Genomic DNA, 24,389 nt, shown 5'->3' with positions numbered 1-24,389 from the left:
TTTGGTAAAGGTATAGCATGTTCTATATGTTATAGTTATTTGAATGACTCTTACCATAATATGTTACGTTAACATACCAGGCACCTTCTCATTATGCGTCATATATCGTACTTATTCAGCCTGTTGTCAACTATTCTTTATTTATTTTAAATTGCCTTTCAAATTTCTATTCTTGGTGTTGGGTTTTATCAAATAAATTTCCCAAAAAATGCGACTTATAAATGTTTTCGGCAGGTGCGACTTATACTCCGAAAAATACGGTATCTATCTATTCGACCACGACCACAATATATGAATTTTCCTCTACATTCGATTATTATATATAATTTTTACAGTAAAAAACATGCAACTTAATCACCATAATTTTACTATAGAATGTAGTGTTTTTTGCAACATGTTACAATAAATGGAAACACTTTACCATCGTTGTTGTTTTATTCTGGCAACCCGAGCTGCCAATTATTGCAGTTAAAACCGTAAAACTGTTTTAACATAAACGATAACAATAACAACCATAGATCTCACAGTAATAACACCGGCAGCTCAGTCCACAGAATTGTCAATTTACAGTATCGTATTTTTCGGACTATAAGTCGCAGTTTTTTTCATAGTTTGGCTGGGGGTGCGACTTATACTCAGGAGCGACTTATGTGTGAAAATATTAACACATTACCGCAAAATATCAAATAATATTATTTAGCTCATTCACGTAAGAGACTAGACGTATAAGATTTCATGGGATTTATCGATTAGGAGTGACAGATTGTTTGGTAAAGGTATAGCATGTTCTATATGTTATAGTTATTTGAATGACTCTTACCATAATATGTTACGTTAACATACCAGGCACCTTCTCATTATGCGTCATATATCGTACTTATTCAGCCTGTTGTTCACTATTCTTTATTTATTTTAAATTGCCTTTCAAATGTCTATTCTTGGTGTTGGGTTTTATCAAATAAATTTCCCCAAAAATGCAACTTATAAATGTTTTTTTCCTCCTTCATTATGCATTTTCGGCAGGTGCGACTTATACTCTGAAATATACGGTATCTATCTATTCGACCACGACCACAATATATGAATTTGCATCTACATTCGATTATTATATATTTTTTTACAGTAAAAAACAAGCAACTTAATAACCATAATTTTACTATAGAATGTAGTGTTTTTTGCAACATGTTACAGTAAATGCAAACACTTTACTATCGTTTTTGTTTTATTCTGGCAACCCGAGCTGCCAATTTTTTGCCGTTAAAACTGTAATACTGTTTTAACATAAACAATATAAATATCAACCATAGATCTCACAGTAATAACACCGGCAGCTCAGTCCACAGAATTTTCAATTTACAGTATCATATTTTTCGGACTATAAGTCGCAATTTTTTCATAGTTTGGCTGGGGGTGCGACTTATACTCAGGAGCGACTTATGTGTGAAATTATTAACACATTACCGTAAAATATCAATATTATTTAGCTTATTCACGTAAGAGACTAGACGTATAAGATTTTATGGGATTTATCGATTAGGAGTGACAGATTGTTTGGTAAAGGTATAGCATGTTCTATATGTTATAGTTATTTGAATGACTCTTACCATAATATGTTACGTTAACATACCAGGCACCTTCTCAATATGCGTCATATATCGTACTTATTCAGCCTGTTCTTCCCTATTCTTTATTTATTTTAAATTGCCTTTCAAATGTCTATTCTTGGTGTTGGGTTTTATCAAATAAATTTCCCCAAAAATGCGACTTATAAATGTTTTCGGCAGGTGCGACTTATACTCCGAAAAATACGGTATCTATCTATTCGACCACGACCACAATATATGAATTTTCCTCTACATTCGATTATTATATATAATTTTTACAGTAAAAAACATGCAACTTAATCACCATAATTTTACTATAGAATGTAGTGTTTTTTGCAACATGTTACAATAAATGGAAACACTTTACCATCGTTGTTGTTTTATTCTGGCAACCCGAGCTGCCAATTTTTGCAGTTAAAACCGTAAAACTGTTTTAACATAAACGATAACAATAACAACCATAGATCTCACAGTAATAACACCGGCAGCTCAGTCCACAGAATTGTCAATTTACAGTATCGTATTTTTCGGACTATAAGTCGCAGTTTTTTTCATAGTTTGGCTCGGGGTGCGACTTATACTCAGGAGCGACTTACTGTATGTGTGAAATTATTAACACATTACCGCAAAATATCAAATAATATTATTTAGCTCATTCACGTAAGAGACTAGACGTATAAGATTTCATGGGATTTATCGATTAGGAGTGAAAGATTGTTTGGTAAAGGTATAGCATGTTCTATATGTTATAGTTATTTGAATGACTCTTACCATAATATGTTAGGTTAACATACCAGGCACCTTCTCAATATGCGTCATATATCGTACTTATTCAGCCTGTTGTTCACTATTCTTTATTTATTTTAAAATACCTTTCAAATGTCTATTCTTGGTGTTGGGTTTTATCAAATAAATTTGCCCCAAAAATGCGACTTATATATGTTTTTTGCCTTCTTTATCATGCATTTTCGGCAGGTGCAACTTATACTCCGAAAAATACGGTATTATGCTGTAAAAAAAAAGATTGCACATTTTGAGGAGAGGGCGACTTGTCCAGGGTGTAGTCCGCCTTCCGCCCGAATGCAGCTGAGATAGGCTCCAGCACCCCCCGCCACCCAAAAAGGGACAAGCGGTAGAAAATGGATGGATTTTACAGTCAAACATACTGTCATTTTTACAGTGTACAATTTGATGGATAACTTGCTCTAAAACCATAATTCAAGCAGAAATTGAAGTATTTTAACAAAATAAAATGTTTGGAAAGTATGATCATATATTTTTTGCTATATTGGATAATATTAAACTTTAAAAGGTATCCTATGTCATGCGGTACCTGCCTTTATGTTTTCTGTTAAAATGGAAAGAACAAATACATTTAGTAAGAAAAGATAAAGTACTTTATTGAAGCAAATTATTTCCAGGCCTTTGTGGGCCACACAAAATGATGCGACGGGCCAAGTCTGGCCCCCGGGCCATGAGTTTGACATTACTGATGTAGATGATCTATATCTGCTGTAGACATTGTCTTTACAAAAGGAGAAGTGTGAGATACTTCTCATGTTGCCTTATTTGTAGTTGCCTTTTATTAAATGTTTGGATATATTCAGTGTTTGGAGCTGCCGAACCAGAGCAGGGAGGGAAAGATAGAAGAAGAAAAAAATACAGACGGGCAAATTGTGGGGACAAAAAATATATATATATATAAATATATATAGTCAAGGTGAAACAGGCTTGTAGGGATAAATAGCCTGTGTTTTTTCCTAACGTAACACACACACACACACACACACACACACACACAAAAATTTGTTAAGTCAGGGGGGAAAAAAGCGGCTATATCATCCCTACAAGCCTGTTTCGCAGGTTTCCCTGCTCGTCAGGGAATTTTATTCTGTGTTTTTTCCTAACGTATATTCCGCTCTACCCCAGTATTGATTACTTTATAACGGAAAAACCACAGAAACCTCAACTATACACACACACATATATATATATATATATATATATACCATATTTCTTTGAATTGCCGCAGGGCATACAGTATGCGCCTGCCTTGAATTACTGCCGGGTCAAACTCGCTTCCCAAAATAATTAGCGCATGCTTAGTATTACCGCCTGGTCAAACTCGTGACACTTCCCCTGTCATCATTTTCAAAATGGAGGAGGCTGATTTTAATACCGGTAATTTGAAATCGCCCAAAAGGGAAGATTAAGAGCTACTCAGTAGGATTGAAGGGCCAAGTTTACATCACACTCAAATTTTTACTGCATGAGAAAAGGTTTTAAAATAATTGGCGCATGCTTACTTTTACCGCATGCCTTTGGTAAGCGCAGGAGTGAGAAGAGATTTTAAATTAATTAGCGCACCAGCGGCAATTCAAGGAAATACGGTACATATATATATATATATATATATATACGTATATATTACACACGTATATAGATACATACACGTATATATATATATATATATATATATATATATATATATATACGTATATATTACACACGTATATAGATACATACACATATATATTAATATATATATATATATATAAGTATATAGATACATGTATATATACACATATCTATATGTATAGATATATATCTATATCTACATATATACTGTATATATCCATATATATGTAATATATATACATATATATACACACAAGGACATATTTAGATATATCTAAACATTTATATATATATATATATTCAAAGACCTGTATAGATACATCTAAAAATATATTTACATAGATATATCTATATACATACATACACATACATATATATATATATATATATATATATATGTGTGGGGAAAAAATCACAAGACTACTTCATCTCTACAGAACTGTTTCATGAGGGGTTCCCTCAATCTCCTGACGATTGAGGGAACCCCTCATACATATACATATATATATATATATATATATATATATACACACACACATGTATATATATATATATATATATACACACAGATACATATATATATATATATATATATATATATATATATATATATATATATATATATATATATATATATATATATATATATATATGTGTGTGTGGGGAAAAAATCACAAGACTACTTCATCTCTACAGAACTGTTTCATGAGGGGTTCCCTCAATCTCCTGACGATTGAGAACAGTTGTGATTTTTCCCCAAACATACATATTGCGCTCTACCACGGTAGAGAGCACTATTCTCTGGATTATCCAATTAAGACATATATATATATATATATATACATACACACACACTGTATCTATACATCTATATCTATCTATCTATCTATCTATCCATCTATCTATATATCTCTCTCTATGTATATATATATATATATGTGTGTATATAGATGGATAGATGGATAGAGCCCCCACACACATATTACACCCCTGTTGTAATATGTTAACTTTTTGGGTAATGACAAATTAATCTTTAGGACTTGTAGTATTGTTTTGTTGTCAGTGTGGCCTTAATACACGTGTAATAGCGGAGAAACAGGGTGTTGATGTGGGAGCGGACATAAATGAGCAATCCAATGCAAAGTGCTTATAGTGTGTCACCCACACCCACAGGGAAGATGAGGACAATAGCAAAGTCGATGATATAAAAGCCATGACGGCTGTGGGAGTGTGGAGTCAGTCGGTCTTATTAGTGAAGGGTTCAGTCCCTCCGATGGTGGAAGACGTTGTGTCCCAGCTCCAGCAGGGCCCCGGCCAACAGCACCCAGAGGGGCACGCACACCACGCTGAGCCATGCGTCCGTCAGCCTCTCCAGGCGGGAGCACAGGCTGACGCAGAAGGCCAGCTTGAGCAGGAGGGCCGCCAGGTACCACATCTTCTTGGCCAGGCTCTGCTCGCCCTCCCTGGGCTCCAAGTCCGGCTTGCAGCGGCCCACCAGCTGGACCAGCACCATGAGCAGGAGGACGGCGTCCAAGGTCCAGACGGGGAGGAAGATGAGGAACCAGTTCCAGTGGATCTTGGAGTCCAGTTTGAGGACCAGCATGATGAGGAAGAGGAGGCTGAAGACCCAGGAGAGGAACACTCGCTGGACCAATGACATCTTCATCTATGGGCCGGGGAGCCAACGAGCACACACGCGGAACTTAACAAGCCGACGCCGGGTGTGAGGACGCACTGCTCGTTTGTGGGCCCCCGTCACAGAAAAACTCCTCTTAAAAACAGGAGGAATAACAAAAATGGCGACTTGTGCCAAGTGTCAACTATCTGGCATGCTAGCGTAACTTTGTAAGTTGTCAAAAAACATGGCTTAAACGGTCTTACCGAGCACACCAGAAGCGTCGCCGCCACTTTTATCTCAGCGTCCGACCTTTGACGAAGAGTCTGTCCGACACAAATTTGGAGAAAAACAAAAAAAAGATTTATTTGGAGGGGAACGTTGTTTGTTTGAGTGGAGCAGTGGCGCTTGTGTCGGCTAACTAAACAGGAAGTACAAGGTACGTCTTTGGAAAATAAAAGCACCTCATAAAAAATGGAAGCGTTAAAATCAGACTTTACAGCTTAAAACGTGTTTAGCTATAATCATACACAATAAAAGTTGTATACATTGGTTGTATAGTTTTCAATTTGAACACCTTAGCATGTTTAATTGATTAATTAAAACTTATTTTTGTAAGCCTTTTCATGCACAGGGAAGTTGCAACACAAAGTGCTGAGGAGAATAACTAATTAAACGACGTCTAACAAGATAACATAAAAATGTTAAAAAATAATAAATAAATTGTATTATATTTGAAATATTTTTACAAATTATATTTTTAAATCTATAATTATTATTATTAGCGTAACTTTGCTAGTTGTCAAAAAACATCGCTAAAACGGTCTTACCGAGCACACCGAAGCGACGCCGCCACTTTTATCTCAGCGTCCGACCTTTGACGAAGAGTCTGTCCGACACAAATTTGGAGAAAGAAAAAAAAAAAAAGAGTTATCTGGAGGGGAACGTTGTTTGTTTGAGTCGAACAGTGAAAGGTGGCTGGCTTCGCGGTGCTTATGTCGGCTTACTAAACAGAAAGTACAAAGTACGTCTTTCAAATTAAAAGCACGTCAAACAAATCTAAGCCTTAAAAATAAGACTTTACAGCTTTAAAATGTTTAGCTATAATTATACCAAATAAAAGTTGTATACATTAGTTGTGAAATCTTCAATTTGAACTCCTCAGCATGTTTAATCAATCAATCAAAACTTTTATTTTTGTAAGCCTTTTCATGCACAGGAAGTTTCAACACAAAGCGCTGAGGAGGATAACTAAAACGACGTCTAACAAAATAACATAACAAATATTAAAAAATAAATAAATTGTATTATATTTGATATATTTTTACAAATTATATTTTAAATCTATAATTATTATTATTAGCGTAACTTTGCAAGTTGTCAAAAAACATCGCTTAAACGGTCTTACCGAGCACACCAGAAGCGTCGCCGCCACTTTTATCTCAGCGTCCGACTTTTGACAAAGAGTCTGTCCGACACAAATTTGGGAGAATAAAAAAAAAAAAGAGTTATTTGGAGGGAAACGTTGTTTGTTTGAGTGGAGCAGTGAAAGGTGGCTAGATTAGCAGCGCTTGTTCCGGCTAACTAAACAGGATGTACAAGTTCCGTCTTTCAAATTAAAAGCATGTCAAAAAAATGGAAGCGTTAAAATCAGACTTTACAGCTTAAAAAATGTTTAGCTATAATCATACACAATAAAAGTTGTATATATTGGCTGTAAAATCTTCCATTTGAACACCTCAGCCTGTTTAATCAATCAATCAAAACATTTATTTTTGTAAGCCTTTTCATGCGCAAGGAAGTTGCAACACAAAGTGCTGAGGAGAATAACTAATAAAAAAACGTCTAAGAAAATAACATAAACATGTTTTAAAATAATAAATTGTATTATATTTACACAAATTTTGGAAAAAAATGAATTATTTGGAGGGGAACGTTGTTTATTTGAGTAGAGCTGCGCTTGTTCCGGCTAACTAAACAGGATGTACAAGGTACGTCTTTCAAATTAAAAGCACGTCAAAAAAATGGAAGCGTTAAAATCAGACTTTACAGCTTAAAAAATGTTTAGCTATATTTATACACAATAAAAGTTGTATATATTAGTTGTCAAATATTCCATTTGAACACCTCGGCATGTTTAATCAATCAATCACAACTTTTATTTATGTAAGCCTTTTCATGCACAAGGAAGTTGCAACACAAAATGCTGAGAATAACTAATAAAACGACATCTAAGAAAATAACATAAAAATGTAAAAAAAAAAAAAAGTATTATATTTAAGATAATTTTACAAATTATATTTGTATATCTATAATTATTATTATTAACGTAACTTTGCTAGTTGTCAAAAAAAACATCGCGTCACCGCCACTTTTATCTCAACGTCCGACCTTTGACGAAGAGTCTGTCCGACACAAATTTTGGGGGAAAAAAAGATTAATTTGGAGGGGAACGTTGTTTGTTTGAGTGGAGCAGCGCTTGTTCCGGCTAACTAAACAGGATGTACAAGGTACGTCTTTGAAAAATAAAAGCACGTCATAAAAAATGTAATCGTTAAAAATCAGACTTTACAGCTTAAAAATGTTTAGCTATAATTATTACAAATCCAAACTCTAACTAATAGTTTTCAAATCTTCATTTGAACACCTCAGCATGTTTGATCAATCAATCAATCAAAACTTTTATTTTTGTAGCACTTTTCATGCACAAGGACGTTGCAAAACAAAGTGCTGAGAATAACTAATAAAACGACATCTAAGAAAATAACATATAAAAATATTGTACAAAAATATATAAAGACAATTTTATTATGAAGTAATATTTAAAATACATTTACAAGTTATTATATTTTTGTATTCATAATTATTATAAAACAATAATTATGAATAAATAAAAACTGAAAATAATTGGATCAATAGTATTAATAATACTAATAAACTATTCCTGAAGGAACTCCGTGTGAATGCTCCAATGCTGAAGTTGAACTGAAATCCTGGAAAAAAAATAAAAAATAGAATTGTTGAAGGAGAGCAGACAATTCCCAAACAGGCTGAATATTTTTATTTATTTATTTTATTTTGGAACAGTTTGAATCAGATGAAAAATGTGGGAGTTGTGGAACTTTGAAGAATGTCCCATTCATTTCAATGGGAATTTTGGGTAAAGCGGGAATTTTTTTGAAAATGGTAAAAAAAAAAAAATAATAATAATGTTCTGAATGAGTTGAAATAGTTGGTGTTGGAATTTTTCAAATCAGTCGAGAAATTTTATAATAGTAAAATGTTGAAATGGGAAATGGTATCACGGAATTCCTGGAATTTCGGGAAAACTGGGAATTTTTCCAGTTCATAATACAACTTTTTTTTGGGGTCCTGATTAAGAGGAATGTTTTGACGTTGGAACGGTTGAAGTGGGTTGAAAAATGTGGGCGCAGTAGTCGCCAGGAAAAAGGGTGGAAATATGGCTTGAAAAAACGGGAATTCTGGGAATTCCTGGAAATTGTTTTGAACTTAGAAAAATAATAGTTTGAAGGTGGTTTCTTTTCTTTTTCTCCTATGTCCCACTCTCCCTTGTGGAGGGGGTCCGGTCCGATCCGGTGGCCATGTACTGCTCGGCTGGGGACATCTCTGCGCTGCTGATCCGCCTCCGCTTGGGATGGTTTCCTGCTGGCTCCGCTGTGAACGGGACTCTCGCTGCTGTGTTGGATCCGCTTTGGACTGGACTCTCGCGACTGTGTTGGATCCATTATGGATTGAACTTTCACAGTATCATGTTAGACCCGCTCCACATCCATTGCTTTCCTCCTCTCCAAGGTTCTCATAGTCATCATTGTCACCGACGTCCCACTGGGTGTGAGTTTTCCTTGCCCTTATGTGGGCCTACCGAGGATGTCGTAGTGGTTTGTGCAGCCCTTTGAGACACGAGTGATTTAGGGCTATATAAGTAAACATTGATTGATTGATTGATTTAAATCTGTTGAAAAAAATGTGGAAATGGATTGAAAAATTCATTTTGAATGTGAAAAAATGTCCTGGAAAATCTGGAATTTTAGGAATTTTTTTTAAATTTTCACTTGAAAACCCGCGATTCCCGAGTAGGCTGAACAGTTTGAAGTTGGACAATTTGAATTGGGTGAAAAATGTGGACGGTAGAGGGGCCAAAACCTGTAAAAGAAGTTTAATAAATAGATGAATTTTGGTGTAGAAAACCATTTGTGTTTTGGAGCATTCACACAATAAAATAGAAAATAAGGGTAAAAATGAGAGCTTAAAGTCTCAAAAAGGTGCGCCTTTGAATTTAAAAATGAATAAAATATTTAGCGTGAGTTTCCTCCCTCATGCTAAGCTAATTAGATACTCCAAATGTTCCTTAAGTGTTAATGATCTCACCCTAAAATCAGCTGGGATAGGCTCCAGCTCACCCACAAAAATAAACTTATTTTTTCCCCCCCCACCTAAAGTTACGGAGACATACACAAATAACAAACAGCATTTGACAATTTATTCAAACCTATTTCCACTGGGCCCGTATAACAAAAGAATACAAAGTACAATTCCGTACAGATTGTCCCAAAAAAGTAACGTACAAAAAGCTTTAGGTAAAACATTTTTTTTTTCTCCTTATTTTCTAAAAAAAAAAACAATTCTTTAAAAAAGCCCTTATTAAGAAAACACAGATTCATTTCATGACCGGGAGCTGTCTGAGACAACCCACAATGCACTTGTGTACGTCCTACAAGGTGCAAAAGGACAGTGTGTGAGACAACATTCAGTACAATTGTCTTTCAAATGTAAACAATATTAAAAAAAAAGAAGTTTTGTTTGTATAAAGCAGGGGGGGAAAAAAAGACCATCTAAAAAGCCTACGAGCATTAAAATACATGTCAACAGTTCATTAGCCCACATGGCTTCAATGGAAAGAAGTGGTCAAAAGTTTACATACACTTGTAAAGAACATGATGTCATGGCTGTCTTGAGTTTCCAATCATTTCTAAAACTCTTATTTTTTTGTGATAGAGTGATTGGAGCACGTACTGGTTGGTCACAATAAGCATTCATGAAGTTTGCTTCTTTTATGAAATATTATGGGTTAAAAGTATACACACAGCAATGTTAATATTTGCTTACATGTCCCTTGGCAAGTTTCACTACAATAAGGCGCTTTTGGTAGCCATTGTTGCGTTTGAACCAGAAGTTCCTCCAAGGGATTCTAAGGTACTGGTCAATCCCAAGTTCTTTTGATGACACATAAACTGAGTTTAAATGATCACCCGGAACAGAATAGGTATTTTGCAATTTATACCAAAGCTTTGGAGAGACCAATCTAAAAACAACACATTCAAATCGCATCGCCAAGTTGGTCTGAAAACATTACGGAATTCACAAGCTTCTGGTTTGAATCTTTGACCACTCCGCTTGACAAAATGGGTGCCGTTCAGCTAAATTTGTTTGGTTTTTTTCAATTTTTGTTTCATCTGACGACGGAACTTTCCGCCAGAAAGTCTTATCTTTGTCCATCTGATGTTCAATGAAACAAAAATGGAGCCAGAAATGAAGAGTGGCCGTGTGCAACCGGAGGGTCCCTGGTTCAATCCCCACCTAGTACCAACCTCGTCACATCCGTTGTGTCCTGAGCAAGACACTTCACCCTTGCTCCTGATGGGTGCTGGTTAGCGCCTTGCATGGCAGCTCCCTCCATCAGTGGGTAAATGTGGAAGTAGTGTCAAAGCCCTTTGAGTACCTTGAAGGTAGCGCTATACAAGTACAACCCATTTATCATTTATTTATAAATGTGTTTGGAGGAGAAAAGGTGTCAGGCCTTTAATCCCAGGAACACCACTCCTACCGTCAAGTATGGTGGGGATCCACGTTTATGGATGTATGTAATATGGCCTTTATTTTCCAGTGAGTTCATACATTTTTGGGGGGGAATTGAGGGGATTATTATGAATGGATGGATGGATGGATGGAATTAAAATTCCTGCAGCAGTGTACAGAGTTGGGATCGAATTCAAAAACTAAATAATGGGGGTATAAATGGAAACCATCCATTTTCTACCACTAATTCCCTTTGGTGTCGTGGGGGGGGGGGGCGAACAAAATAGAAAATATTACAACAAGAATAAAAATAAAAATAAACAATGAGAATAAAAATATAAGGTTAAAGTACCAATGATTTGATCACCCACTGGGAAGTGAGGGGAGCAGTGAGCAGCAGGAGTGGTCACGCCCGGGAATCATTTATGGTGATTTAACCCCCAATTCCAAACTTTGATGCTGAATACCAAGCAGGGAGGCAACAGCTCCCATTTTTATAGTCTTTGGTATGACTCGGCTGGGGTTTGAACTCACAACCTACCGAACTAAGGGCGGAAACTCTAACCATTATGTCATATCATAATACAACAGTCAAATAAGAATATTACAAAAGAAACTAGGCAGTAGTGACCATGTAGTACAGAACACTGGCAACCACAGACTGGTACTACATCCACGAGAGTTTTTTACAGATGTTGAAAAATCGCAGCCTCCTCAGGAAGTAGAGCCTGCTTGGTCCTTTCCTAGACAAGTGGTCCGTGTTGAGAGTCCAGTCCAGCTTATAGTCCCCCCTCCCCACCGAGGTACTTGAATGAGTCCACGATCTGTACCTCGACTCCCTCGATCACAATAGGTTGGGACCTTGGACTCGGCCTCCCAAAGTCAAAGACCAAGGAGTTGGTCTTTGAGGGATTGGGGGGGCGTGGTTAAGAGGGGAGGAGTATATTTAGATCTAAAAAATTAACTTTTTTTTTTTTAGCATTGGCGAAAAGAGCAAAATAAAGAAAAACTAACGAAAAACAAACATCCTGCATGCCAGCTTTGTGTCAACGTTTCAAATATATTGTCTTTCCCAAGGACTGTGGATGCGAGGAAGAGGCCGGACCAGAGTCCCCTCTAGGCGACTTCCTTTTTCTACTGTTTTACGAAACGTCTTCTTTGAACGTTCAAAAGACTCCGGCTTATTAGTGATTCCTAGAGCCCCAAAAAAAGTCTGCGGGCTATAGAGCGTTTTCTGTTCGGGCTCCAGTACTCTGGAATGCCCTCCCGGTAACAGTCCGAGATGCCACCTCAGTAGAAACATTTAACTCATCTGTATACTCTAGCCTTTAAATAGACCTCCTTTTTAGACCAGTTGATCTGCCGCTTCTTTTATTTTTTCTCCTATGTCCCCCCCCTCCCTTGTGGAGGGGGTCCGGTCCGATGACCATGGATGAAGTACTGGCTGTCCAGAGTCGAGACCCAGGATGGACCGCTCGCCTGTGTATCAGTTGGGGAAATCTCTACGCTGCTGATCCGCCTCCGCTTGGGATGGTTTCCTGTGGACGGGACTCTCGCTGCTGTCTTGGATCTGCTTTGAACTGAACTCTCGCGGCTGTGTTGGAGCCACTATGGATTGAACTTTCACAGTATCATGTTAGACCCGCTCGACATCCATTGCTTTCGGTCCCCTAGAGGGGGGCGGGGGGTTGCCCACATCTGAGGTCCTCTCCAAGGTTTCTCATAGTCAGCATTGTCACTGGCGTCCCACTGGATGTGAATTCTCCCTGCCCACTGGGTGTGAGTTTTCCTTGCCCTTTTGTGGGTTCTTCCGAGGATGTTGTAGTCGTAATGATTTGTGCAGTCCTTTGAGACATTTGTGATTTGGGGCTATATAAATAAACATTGATTGATTGATTGATTGAAACAGGAGGAGGCAGGACCAGAGTCCCCTCTGGGCGACTTCCTTTTTCTACTGTTTTACGAAACGTCTTCTTTGAACGTTCAAAAGACTCCGGCTTATTAGTGATTCCTAGAGCCCAAAAAAAGTCTGCGGGCTATAGAGCGTTTTCCGTTCGGGCTCCAGTACTCTGGAATGCCCTCCCGGTAACAGTTCGAGATGCCACCTCAGTAGAAGCATTTAAGTCTCACCTTAAAACTCATCTGTATACTCTAGCCTTTAAATAGATCTCCTTTTTAGACCAGTTGATCTGCCGCTTCTTTTCTTTTTTCTCCTATGTCCCCCCCCTCCCTTGTAGATCGGAGGGATCGCTTGTGCACGCCAGTTTTCCGAGACTCTGTGTTTAGTTAGCGCAGGCAGCATGAAGCAGGGCTTTTATTGTGAAGATAGGAAATGTGCAGTCGGCCTTTAGAGTTTTGACGGAAGGTACGGCGCGAGAGTCTGTTGAAATAAAAAGTGTTTCTCGCCTTCCTCTCGGTCATATTTTCATAATAATGATCTTGCAGCAGCCAGCGTCATCTCACAAGACCCTCCGGTACCGTGAATGTCATTTAAGTGACGTCTTGGTGAAGATTGATGATCACTAATTTTTAAGTCTATTTTTTTTCAAAAGCCTGGCTGGAGATCGACTGACACACCCGCTCGCGATCGACGTAATGGGCACCCCTGCCCTAAGGGAATAAGCGGTAGAAAATGGATGGATGGATGGAAATATTACATGGCTCCTACGGGTAGACATTTTAAAATATTTAGCTTTCATGGCTCTCTCAGCCAAAAAGGTTCCCGACCCCTGCTGTAAGAGGTGACAGGTCCACACGTTTTCTCCTCAATTGAGCCAAATTAATTCCGTCTCTCGTCTTGTTTAATAGATGTCATTTTTTTCGTGACCAACAAGTATGTGCTCCAATCACTCCATCGCAAAAAAAAAAAACAAGAGTCGTAGAAATGATTGGAAACTCAAGACAACCATGACATTCTGGCTTTTGCAAGTGTATGTGAACTTTTGCCCATGACTTTAAGTCAGGCATGATGAGAAAGTAGGAAAGGTTGTGGTCGTTTTACATTCATTTGAAGGATTCAAACAATCCTCACTTTGCTATTTTAGTACCGATAAGTCACACGTGAACATAAAATAAATGACAAATAAGCATGACTTCAGCCAAAGTGGTCATGTTTTCTTTGTTTGGGTGCCAATATACATATATACATACATATATATATATATATTTTTTTTTTCTAATAAAGCAAGTATCTCCAAATATTTCCTCCTATAAAGCGTGTTTTTCCAAGTGTTTTTATGCCCGCAAATTTGATGAATCATAGGTGATAAAAAGGATGCCTCTTCAAATATTGTAAAGCTTTTTGGTTTTTATAAATATTTAAAAGTGGTGTCCTTTTGTTTTTTATCAAAGCATCCCCATTTCTTAAAATACAAAGAATTTTTTTAGATTTTGCAAAAAAAACCTCCAAATTTTGTGATTTTTTTTAATTACCGTATTTTTCGGACTATAAGTCGCGGTTTTTTTTTCATAGTTTGGCGACTTATACTCAGGAGCGACTTATATTTAAAATTATTAACACATTACCGTAAAATATCAAATAATATTATTTAGCTCGTTCACGTAAGACAGTGTTTTTCAACCTTTTTTGAGACAAGGCACATTTTTTTCCATTTAAAAATCCGCAGGCACACCACCGGCAGAAAACGTTAAAAGATGAAACTCCACCAGGTCCTCCTCGTGCCTTATTTTGAGTTTGTTGGTGTTTTACAGTGTGTAGCACTTTAGCAGTTTTATGTCTTCTTTGAGCGCTATTCCCCGCACCTTTTTTACTTTATAGCTCTACTATGCAAAGCAAAAGCCATTTATCAACAACATCCAGAAACGCCGCCGGCTCCTCTGGGCCCGAGATCATCTTAAGATGGACTGATGCAAACTGGAAAAGTCTTCTGTGGTCTGACGAGTCCGCATTTCGAATTGTTTTTGGAAACTATGGACATTTGTGTCCTCGGGAACAAAGCGGAAAAGAACCATCCGGATTGTTATAGGCGCAAAGTTCAAAAGCCAGCATCTGTGACGGTATGGGGGTGAATTAGTGCCCAAGGCATGGGTAACTTACACATCTGTGAAGGCACCGTTAATGCCGAAAGGTACATACAGGTTTTGGAGCAACATATGTTGCCATTCAAGCAACGTTACCATGGACGCCCCTGCTTATTTCAGCAAGACAATGCCACCCACGTGTTACAACAGCTTGGCGTCATAGTAAAAGTAGTCCAGACCTGTCTCCCACTGAAAATTTTGAAGCCTAAAATACGACAACAGAGATGAACAACTTAAGCAAGAATGGGAAAGATTTCCACCTGAAAATCTTAAAAAATTTGTCTCCTCAGTTCCCAAACGTTTTTTGAGTGTTGTTAAAAGAAAATTTGATGTAACACAGTGGTGAACATGCCCTTTCCCAACTACTTTGGCACGTGTTGCAGCCATGAAATTCTAAGATGATTATTATTTGCAAAAAAAAAAAAAAGTTTATCAGTTTGAATATCAAATATCTTGTCTTTGTAGTGCATTCAACTGAATATGGGTTGAAAATGATTTGCAAATCATTGTATTCCGTTTATATTTACATCTAACACAATTTCCCAACTCCTATGGAAACGGGGTTTGTAATTTGTGGACGTCGTCCGTCTCTGCTCCACACGCCGCAAGTTTTTGCTGTCGTCCAGCATTCTGTTTCTGTTTACTTTGTAACCAGTTCAGGTTTACACAGCCATCCCTATGCTTTATTGCCTTTTCCTTTTTCTTCATTTTTGGCTTAAGCGTTACATACCTTTTTTTTTACCTGCACGCTGTGGTCTGCATATTGGGATCACAGCTCTACGGCCAAGTTCTACACAGCACGGACACTCAGGAACGGCACAGTATTAGCAGATTATAATTATTCATTTGCAAAAAAAAATATTTTTTGGACCAATTAGGTGAAGTTGCATCATTTCCCACGGCACAAAAGACAATATCTTACGGCACACTTGTGTGCCGCGGCACAGTGGTTGAAAAACATTGTCGTAATAGACTAGACGTATAAGATTTCATGGGATTTATCGATTAGGAGTGAAAGATTGATTGGTAAAGGTATAGCATGTTCTATATGTTATAGTTATTTGAATGACTCACTATTCTTTAATTATTTTAAATTGCCTTTCAAATGTCTATTCTTGGTGTTGGGTTTTATCAAATAAATTTCCCCCAAAAATGCGACTTATACTCCAGTGCGACTTATATATGTCTTTCTCCTTCTTTATTATGCGTTTTCGGCAGGTGCGACTTATACTCCGGAGCGACTTATACTCCGAAAAATACGGTTATTGACATTTTTTTTACAAAAGCATGTATCTCCAATCGTCATAAAGAACGTATCGCCAAACATTTTTCTTCCTCTTTTTTTTTTTAATTTAAACCGTGAACTTCTGGATTTTTCTAAAATAATCAATGTATTTCCAATTTTTTAAAATAATTTTTCTTCATATTTTTTCATAAAGGATGTCTTGCAAAATTGTGTTTTTAGTATGCGTTTCTGCATTTTAAAAAATAAATAAAGACTATTTCCAGTTTTTAAAATTCAATCAAACTGTGGTACATGGGCTTCATATTTTCAAAATAAAACAATATATATATATAAGGCTTCTCATTGCCCCATTGGGTTGAGTTTTTCCTTGCCCTGATGTGGGATCTGAACCGAGGATGTCGTTGGGGCTTGTGCAGCCCTTTGAGACACTCGTGATCTAGGGCTATATAAATAAACATTGATTGATTGATTGATCATTATTATAATATTGCCAAAATTTCAAAGTTTTGTTATATATATATATATATTTTTTTTTTCAAATAAAGAATGTATTTCCAATTATACATTTTTTTTTCTATTAGTTATAAAACGTGTATTCAAATTTTGAGATGAAAAATTTTTGTTTTATTGGAACAGAAAAACTTTTTTTTTTTTTTATCTAAAAGGAAAATACACAAAACTTAAAGACATAATTTTTTTTTTTCTAAGTGGATAATCCGAATGGGCACTTTTAACCTGCATTGTTTCTTAGGCAAAAAATATTAAATATAATTAGTTTTCCTCTCTGTGCATTTTCATAAAAGCCTGATTTTCTTGTTTTTTGAATAAAGAATGCATTTTCAATTGTTTAAATATTTCTTCTCTTTCCAATGTCTTGCAAAATTGTATTTTTTTCATTTACATAATAATAGCATGATTTTTTTGTTGTTGTTGTTCAAACAAATAATTTATTTCCAATTTTACATTTGTTCCTACTTGTTGTAAAGCACCTTTTGAGATGAAAAAAAAATGTTTTATTTATTTTTTAATTTAAAAGGAAAATATACACAAAATTTTGAGAAATTATTTTTTTCTTCTAACTGGACATTTTCAATGGGCGATTTCATCCAGATGAAGCCTGGTTTTCTTGGATTTAAAAAAAAGAACGTATTTTCAATTGTTTGAATAATCTTTCTTTTCTTTAAAAAGAAAGTCTTGCAAAATTTTGATTTTTAAATTTTCATAGTAAAAGCATCCTTTTTTTTTTTTTTTTTTTCAAATAAAGGATGTATTTCCAATTATATTTTTTTCTCCTACTTGTTGTAAAGCAAATTTTGAGATGAAAAAGTTTACCGGAAAGAAAAAAACGTAAATAAAAAAAAGTTTAATTTAAAAGGAAAAAAATACACAAAATTTAGAGCCTTGTTTTTGTTTCTAACTGGACAATCCCAATGGGCACTTTTATCCAGATCTTCACCAAATCCGCATTATTACTTTGGCAATAAAATATTAAAATTTTCATAAAAGCCTGATTTTGTAGGTTTTTAAATCAAGCATATATTTTCAATTGTTTAAATAATCTTTCTTTTCTTTAAAAAAATGTCTTGCAATATTGTGATTTTCTAATTTTTATAATAAAAGCATTCTTTTTTTTTTTTTTGAAATAAAGGATGTATTTCCAATTATATTTTTTCCCCTACTTGTTATAAAGCAAATTTTGAGATGAAAAAGTTGTGTTTTATCGGAAAGGAAAAACTTAAATAACAAAAAGTTTAATTTACAAGGAAAAAAATACACAAAATTTAGAGACGTGTTTTTGTTTCTAACTGGACAATCCCAATGTGCACATTTATCCAGATTTTCACCAAATTCACATTCTTTCTGTGGCGAAAAAATCCACAAATTTTTGCGGAAATCGGCATAAATCCTAAATGAGTTTAAGTATTTAGTCTGAAAACAATTTAGCATGACACCACTGGCATGAAGCAGGATAAATGGATGGAGGACAAAAGAAATGTACTCACAAAGATTAAGTGTGTGTGTGTGTGTGTGTGTGTGTTTGTTTTTCTAACCTTCTTGAGACATCAACAAGGAAAAGTAGCTTCCATATGAGGAGGTGTGAACAAGTGATGACACAAATCATGGTCCCAATAACATTGCATCTAATGGAGAATCTCTCATTTATCTATCAAAATGAGGCTGGTCCCAAAAAGGAAAGATTTTTCACATTGACTGTGTGTTGCTTTTAAAAGTGCCCCCCGCCCCCTATGGTCAACATATGAAAGAACAAGTGTGTGCAAGAAAATGAAATGCGCCCCCCTTTGGCCAAAATAAAAACCAACAAAAAAATCTAAATAAATATGTATATAGAGACATACTGTAATAACTTGGAAGTAAGTAATGACAATTAAAAAGTAATTACAAACAAAAAAATAACCAAAAGCGGTCTTTTTCTCACAATGTGTCGACTTCTTTCCTATAAAATTGGGAACAATTTCTCATATTCTTTCTCTTTCTGTAATACTGCGATATTTTCTCATAAAATTATTACGTTTTTATGTAAAATTATTAATTTTTAATGCAAAATGGAAACATTTGTCATGTAAAATTCTGACTTTTATCACAATTTTGCCAACGTTCTTGTTGTTCCTGTAAAATAGTGACATTGTTGGGGTAAAAAAATGACTTTTGTCGTCATTTTGCCAAGTAAAATTACGGTCGCACTAGAGGGGGGAGGTCCCCACATCTGCGGTCCTCTCCAAGGTTTCTCATTGTCCCATTGGGTTGAGTTTTTCCTTACCCTGATGTGGGATCTGAACCGAGAATGTCGTTGGGGCTTGTGCGGCCCTTTGAGACACTCGTGATCTAGGGCTATATAAATAAACATTGATTGATTGATTGATCATTATTATAATATTGCCAAAATTTCAAAGTTTTCTTATAAAATTGTGACTTTTTTCTGGGTAAAATTACGACTCTCGTCATAAAATTGCCAAAATGTTAAGCTTTTCTTGTAAAATTGCGACTGTACGAGTTAAATTCCAACTTTTATCATAGCATTGCACAAATGTTCAGTTTTTCTTGTAAAACCTTGACTTGTGTAGAGTAAAATCACGACTTTTATAGTAACAATGCCAAGATTTTAAGTTTTTCTTGTGAAATTGTGACCTTTTTCTTGTGAAATTCCAAATATATTTTTTTATATTTGCGTAGTGTGTATATATTATTAATGTTATCAATATTAATCTGTATATATCTGGAAAGGATGGTCTTAAAGATGGAGGCATTTTTCAGAGGTCCCCAGAAGGTCGGAAATACAAGTTTGTGTGTGTGTGGGTTCTTGTTTTTCTACCCTTTTGGAGACATCAAGAGGGAAAAGTAGCTTCCTTATGAAGAGGTGTGAACCAGTTAGGACATAAATCATGATCCCAATACGGAAAACCATTGCAAATTTCAAAGTTTTCTTATCAAATTTTGACTTTTGTCGGGTAAAATTACGACTCTTTTCATAAAATTGCCAAAATGTTAAGCTTTTCTTGTCAAATTGCGACTGTTCAAGTTAAATTCCAACTTTTATCATAACATTGCACAAATGTTCAGTTTTTCTTGTAAAACCTTGACTTGTGTAGAGTAAAATCACGACTTTTATAGTAACAATGCCAAGATTTTAAGTTTTTCTTGTGAAATTGTGACCTTTTTCTTGTGAAATTCCAAATATATTTTTTTATATTTGCGTAGTGTGTATATATTATTAATGTTATCAATATTAATCTGTATATATCTGGAAAGGATGGTCGTAAAGATGGAGGCATTTTTCAGAGGTCCCCAGAAGGTCGGAAATACAAGTTTGTGTGTGTGTGGGTTCTTGTTTTTCTACCCTTTTGGAGACATCAAGAGGGAAAAGTAGCTTCCTTATGAAGAGGTGTGAACCAGTTAGGACATAAATCATGATCCCAATACGGAAAACCATTGCAAATTTCAAAGTTTTCTTATCAAATTTTGACTTTTGTCGGGTAAAATTACGACTCTTTTCATAAAATTGCCAAAATGTTAAGCTTTTCTTGTCAAATTGCGACTGTTCAAGTTAAATTCCAACTTTTATCATAACATTGCACAAATGTTCAGTTTTTCTTGTAAAACCTTGACTTGTGTAGAGTAAAATGACGACTTTTATAGTAACAATGCCAAGATTTTAAGTTTTTCTTGTGAAATTGTGACCTTTTTCTTGTGAAATTCCAAATATATTTTTTTATGTTTGCATAGTGTGTATAAATTATTAATGTTATCAATATTAATCTGTATATTTCTAGAAAGGGTGGCCCTAAAGAGGGAGGCATTTTTCAGAGGTCCCCAGAAGGTCAGAAATACAAGTTTGTGTGTCTGTGTGTTCTTGTTTTTCTACCCTTTTTGAGACATCAAGAAAGAAAAGTAGCTTCCATATGAGGTGTGAACAAGTTAGGACAAAAATCTTGGTCCCAATACGGAAAACAATTGCAAATTTCAAAGTTTTCTTATCAAATTTTGACTTTTGTAGGGTAAAATTAGGACTCTTTTCATAAAATTGCCAAAACGTGAAGCTTTTCTTGTCAAATTGCGACTGTTAGAGTTAAATTCCAACTTTTATCATAACATTGCACAAATTTTCAGTTTTTCTTGTAAAATCTTGACTTGTGTAGAGTAAAATGACGACTTTTATAGTAACAATGCCAAGATTTAAATTTTTTCTTGTGAAATTGTGACCTTTTTCTTGTGAAATTCTAAATCTATTTTTTTATGTTTGCATAGTGTGTATAAATTATTAATGTTGTCAATATTAATCTGTATATATCTAGAAAGGATGGTCCTAATGAGGGAGGCATTTTTCAGAGGTCCCCAGAAGGTCGGAAATACAAGTTTGTGTGTGTGTGTGTTCTTCTTTTTCTACCCTTTTGGAGACATCAAGAGGGAAAAGTAGCTTCCATATGAGGCGGTGTGAACAAGTTAGGACATAAATCATGATCCCAATACGGAAAACCATTGCAAATTTCAAAGTTTTCTTATCAAATTTTGACTTTTGTCGGGTAAAATTACGACTCTTTTCATAAAATTGCCAAAATGTTAAGCTTTTCTTGTAAAATTGCGACTGTTCGAGTTAAATTCCAACTTTTATCATAACATTGCACAAATGTTCAGTTTTTCTTGTAAAACCTTGACTTGTGTAGAGTAAAATGACGACTTTTATAGTAACAATGCCAAGATTTTAAGTTTTTCTTGTGAAATTGTGACCTTTTTCTTGTGAAATTCCAAATATATTTTTTTATATTTGCGTAGTGTGTATATATTATTAATGTTATCAATATTAATGTGTATATATCTGGAAAGGATGGTCCTAAAGAGGGAGGCATTTTTCAGAGGTCCCCAGAAGGTCGGAAATACAAGTTTGTGTGTGTGTGGGTTCTTGTTTTTCTACCCTTTTTGAGACATCAAGAAAGAAAAGTAGCTTCCATATGAGGTGTGAACAAGTTAGGACAAAAATCTTGGTCCCAATACGGAAAACAATTGCAAATTTCAAAGTTTTCTTATCAAATTTTGACTTTTGTCGGGTAAAATTAGGACTCTTTTCATAAAGTTGCCAAAACGTTAAGCTTTTCTTGTCAAATTGCAACTGTTAAAAGTTAAATGCCAACTTTTATCATAACATTGCAAAAATGTTCAGTTTTTTTTGTAAAACCTTGACTTGTGTAGAGTAAAATGACGACTTTTATAGTAACAATGCCAAGATTTAAATTTTTTCTTGTGAAATTGTGACCTTTTTCTTGTGAAATTCTAAATATATTTTTTTATGTTTGCATAGTGTGTATAAATTATTAATGTTGTCAATATTAATCTGTATATATCTAGAAAGGGTGGCCCTAAAGAGGGAGGCATTTTTCAGAGGTCCCCAGAAGGTCGGAAATACAAGTTTGTGTGTGTGTGTGTTTGTTCTTGTTTTTTTACCATTTTTGAGACATCAACAGGGAAAAGTAGCTTCCATATGAGGCGGTGTGAACAAGTTAGGACATAAATCATGATCCCAATACGGAAAACCATTGCAAATTTCAAAGTTTTCTTATCAAATTTTGACTTTTGTCGGGTAAAATTACGACTCTTTTCATAAAGTTGCCAAAACGTGAAGCTTTTCTTGTCAAATTGCGACTGTTAGAGTTAAATTCCAACTTTTATCATAACATTGCACAAATTTTCAGTTTTTCTTGTAAAATCTTGACTTGTGTTGAGTAAAATGATGACTTTTATAATAACAGTGCCAAGATTTTAAGTTTTTCTTGTGAAATTGTGACCTTTTTCTTGTGAAATTCCAAATATATTTTTTTATGTTTGCGTAGTGTGTATATATCATTAATGTTGTCAATATTAATCTGTATATATCTAGAAAGGGTGGTCCTAAAGAGGGAGGCATTTTTCAGAGGTCCCCAGAAGGACGGAAAGAGGAGTGTGTGTGTGTGTTTGTGTGTGTGGTTTAGCTACACGGTGCTCTGCCTGCTTTCGCGAGCGTAGCCCAGAGCCTCCGAGGAACGAGAAGGAAAATCAATAAATATCCCGTCTGAGTCGGAGTCGGTGGACTCGAGCACCTGTCCGATGATGGTGTCTGGGCTGGACGACTCGCTGGGCGGCGTGCAGGAGGCCGCCTTGCCTAGGTCGGTCATGGTGGTCGTGGCCTCGGTTCCGTGCAGCGCTCCGGACGAGCGCAGCTCGAGGATGGACGGCGAGGACAGCGGCAGGTCGGAGGAGGCGGCGCCTGCGAGTCAAATCATCAGAACCTGAGTGCGTCGGCGGCGAGGGCGACTGCTCGTGTACCTTTATACTGCGAGCCCACGCAGAGCCGGTTGGAGGCGGAGCCGGAGAGCTCGGCGTAGGTCAACGTTTGCTCCTCCAGACAGGAAATCATCTCACAGGCCGAGTGACGCCGGATCCCGCCGCTGCCGGCGGAGCCGCCGTCGGGGTCGTACTCCGCCACCGGGGTCAGCAGCAGGGGGATGTTGTAGCTCTTGGAGCGTACCACCGGGTTCTTGGACAGCTGCTCGGCAGACTTGGACCAGCCCCACTGGAGGCGCCTCTCTGCGGGAAGCGGACTTGGTCATGCGTGACACGGCAGGCGGTTACCAAACATCCGGCGAGGCGTGCACACACCCAGAACACGGCAGTGGTCCTCGCTCTGGTCTCCGGAGTAAAGCCCGTGCGTGCCCAGGTAGGGAGAGACCACTTTCTGGACCAGAGATTCCAGCCTCAGGTAGTCCTCGTTCACGCCACGCGACTCGTGGACTCCCTGCAACGATCCCCGACGACACAACGTCAGCCACAGGCGCCGAGCTACATTTAAAGGCCTACTGATATGAGATTTTCTTATTCAAACGACGATAGCAGGTCCATTCTATGTGTCATACTTGATCATTTCGTGATATTGCCATATTTTTGCTGAAAGGATTTAGTAGGGAACATCGACGATAAAGTTCACAACTTTTGGTCGCTAATAAAAAAAGCCTTGCCTGTACCGGAAGTGTTTATAATGTGAGCCACCAGCAGTAAGAGCAATTCGGACTGAGAAAGTGACGATCTCCATTAATTTGAGCGAGGATGAAAGATTTGTGGATGAGGAAAGTTAGAGTGGAGCACTAAAAAAAAAGAAAAAAAG

General features: G+C 36.4%; 2 protein-coding genes across 10 annotated transcripts in view; both read right to left on the bottom strand.

Annotated features, from left to right (window-relative positions):
- LOC133549082 (transmembrane protein 60-like) overlaps positions 1-7,212 on the bottom strand; it is a 78,349-nt gene extending 71,137 nt beyond the window's left edge. Inside the window, exons 1-4 of one of the 9 annotated variants that reach the window (XM_061894197.1) lie at positions 7,046-7,212; positions 6,468-6,526; positions 5,904-5,963; positions 4,681-5,793 (exon numbers count right to left, since the gene is read on the bottom strand). In XM_061894197.1, coding sequence (XP_061750181.1) covers positions 5,284-5,688 — 405 coding nt within the window. In that variant the 5' untranslated portion in view covers positions 5,689-5,793; positions 5,904-5,963; positions 6,468-6,526; positions 7,046-7,212 and the 3' untranslated portion in view covers positions 4,681-5,283. Of the gene's footprint in view, positions 1-4,680; positions 5,964-6,467; positions 7,003-7,045 lie in introns of those variants that run through there. The other 8 variants (XM_061894195.1, XM_061894198.1, XM_061894196.1 and 5 more) reach the window with 8 other exon arrangements.
- A 2,912-nt stretch (positions 7,213-10,124) lies between these two features.
- The window catches only part of prr5a (proline rich 5a (renal)), a 46,797-nt gene continuing 32,532 nt past the window's right edge, over positions 10,125-24,389 (bottom strand). Inside the window, exons 8-10 of the mRNA XM_061894189.1 lie at positions 23,888-24,023; positions 23,555-23,815; positions 10,125-23,495 (exon numbers count right to left, since the gene is read on the bottom strand). Of these exons, the coding sequence (XP_061750173.1) occupies positions 23,221-23,495; positions 23,555-23,815; positions 23,888-24,023 (672 nt within the window). The 3' untranslated portion in view covers positions 10,125-23,220. The remainder of the gene's footprint in view (positions 23,496-23,554; positions 23,816-23,887; positions 24,024-24,389) is intronic.

Source organism: Nerophis ophidion, linkage group LG03, assembly GCF_033978795.1.
Source record: "Nerophis ophidion isolate RoL-2023_Sa linkage group LG03, RoL_Noph_v1.0, whole genome shotgun sequence".
NCBI classification, from domain to species: Eukaryota; Metazoa; Chordata; class Actinopteri; order Syngnathiformes; family Syngnathidae; genus Nerophis; species Nerophis ophidion.
This window is presented reverse-complemented; position numbering and strand designations above follow the sequence as displayed.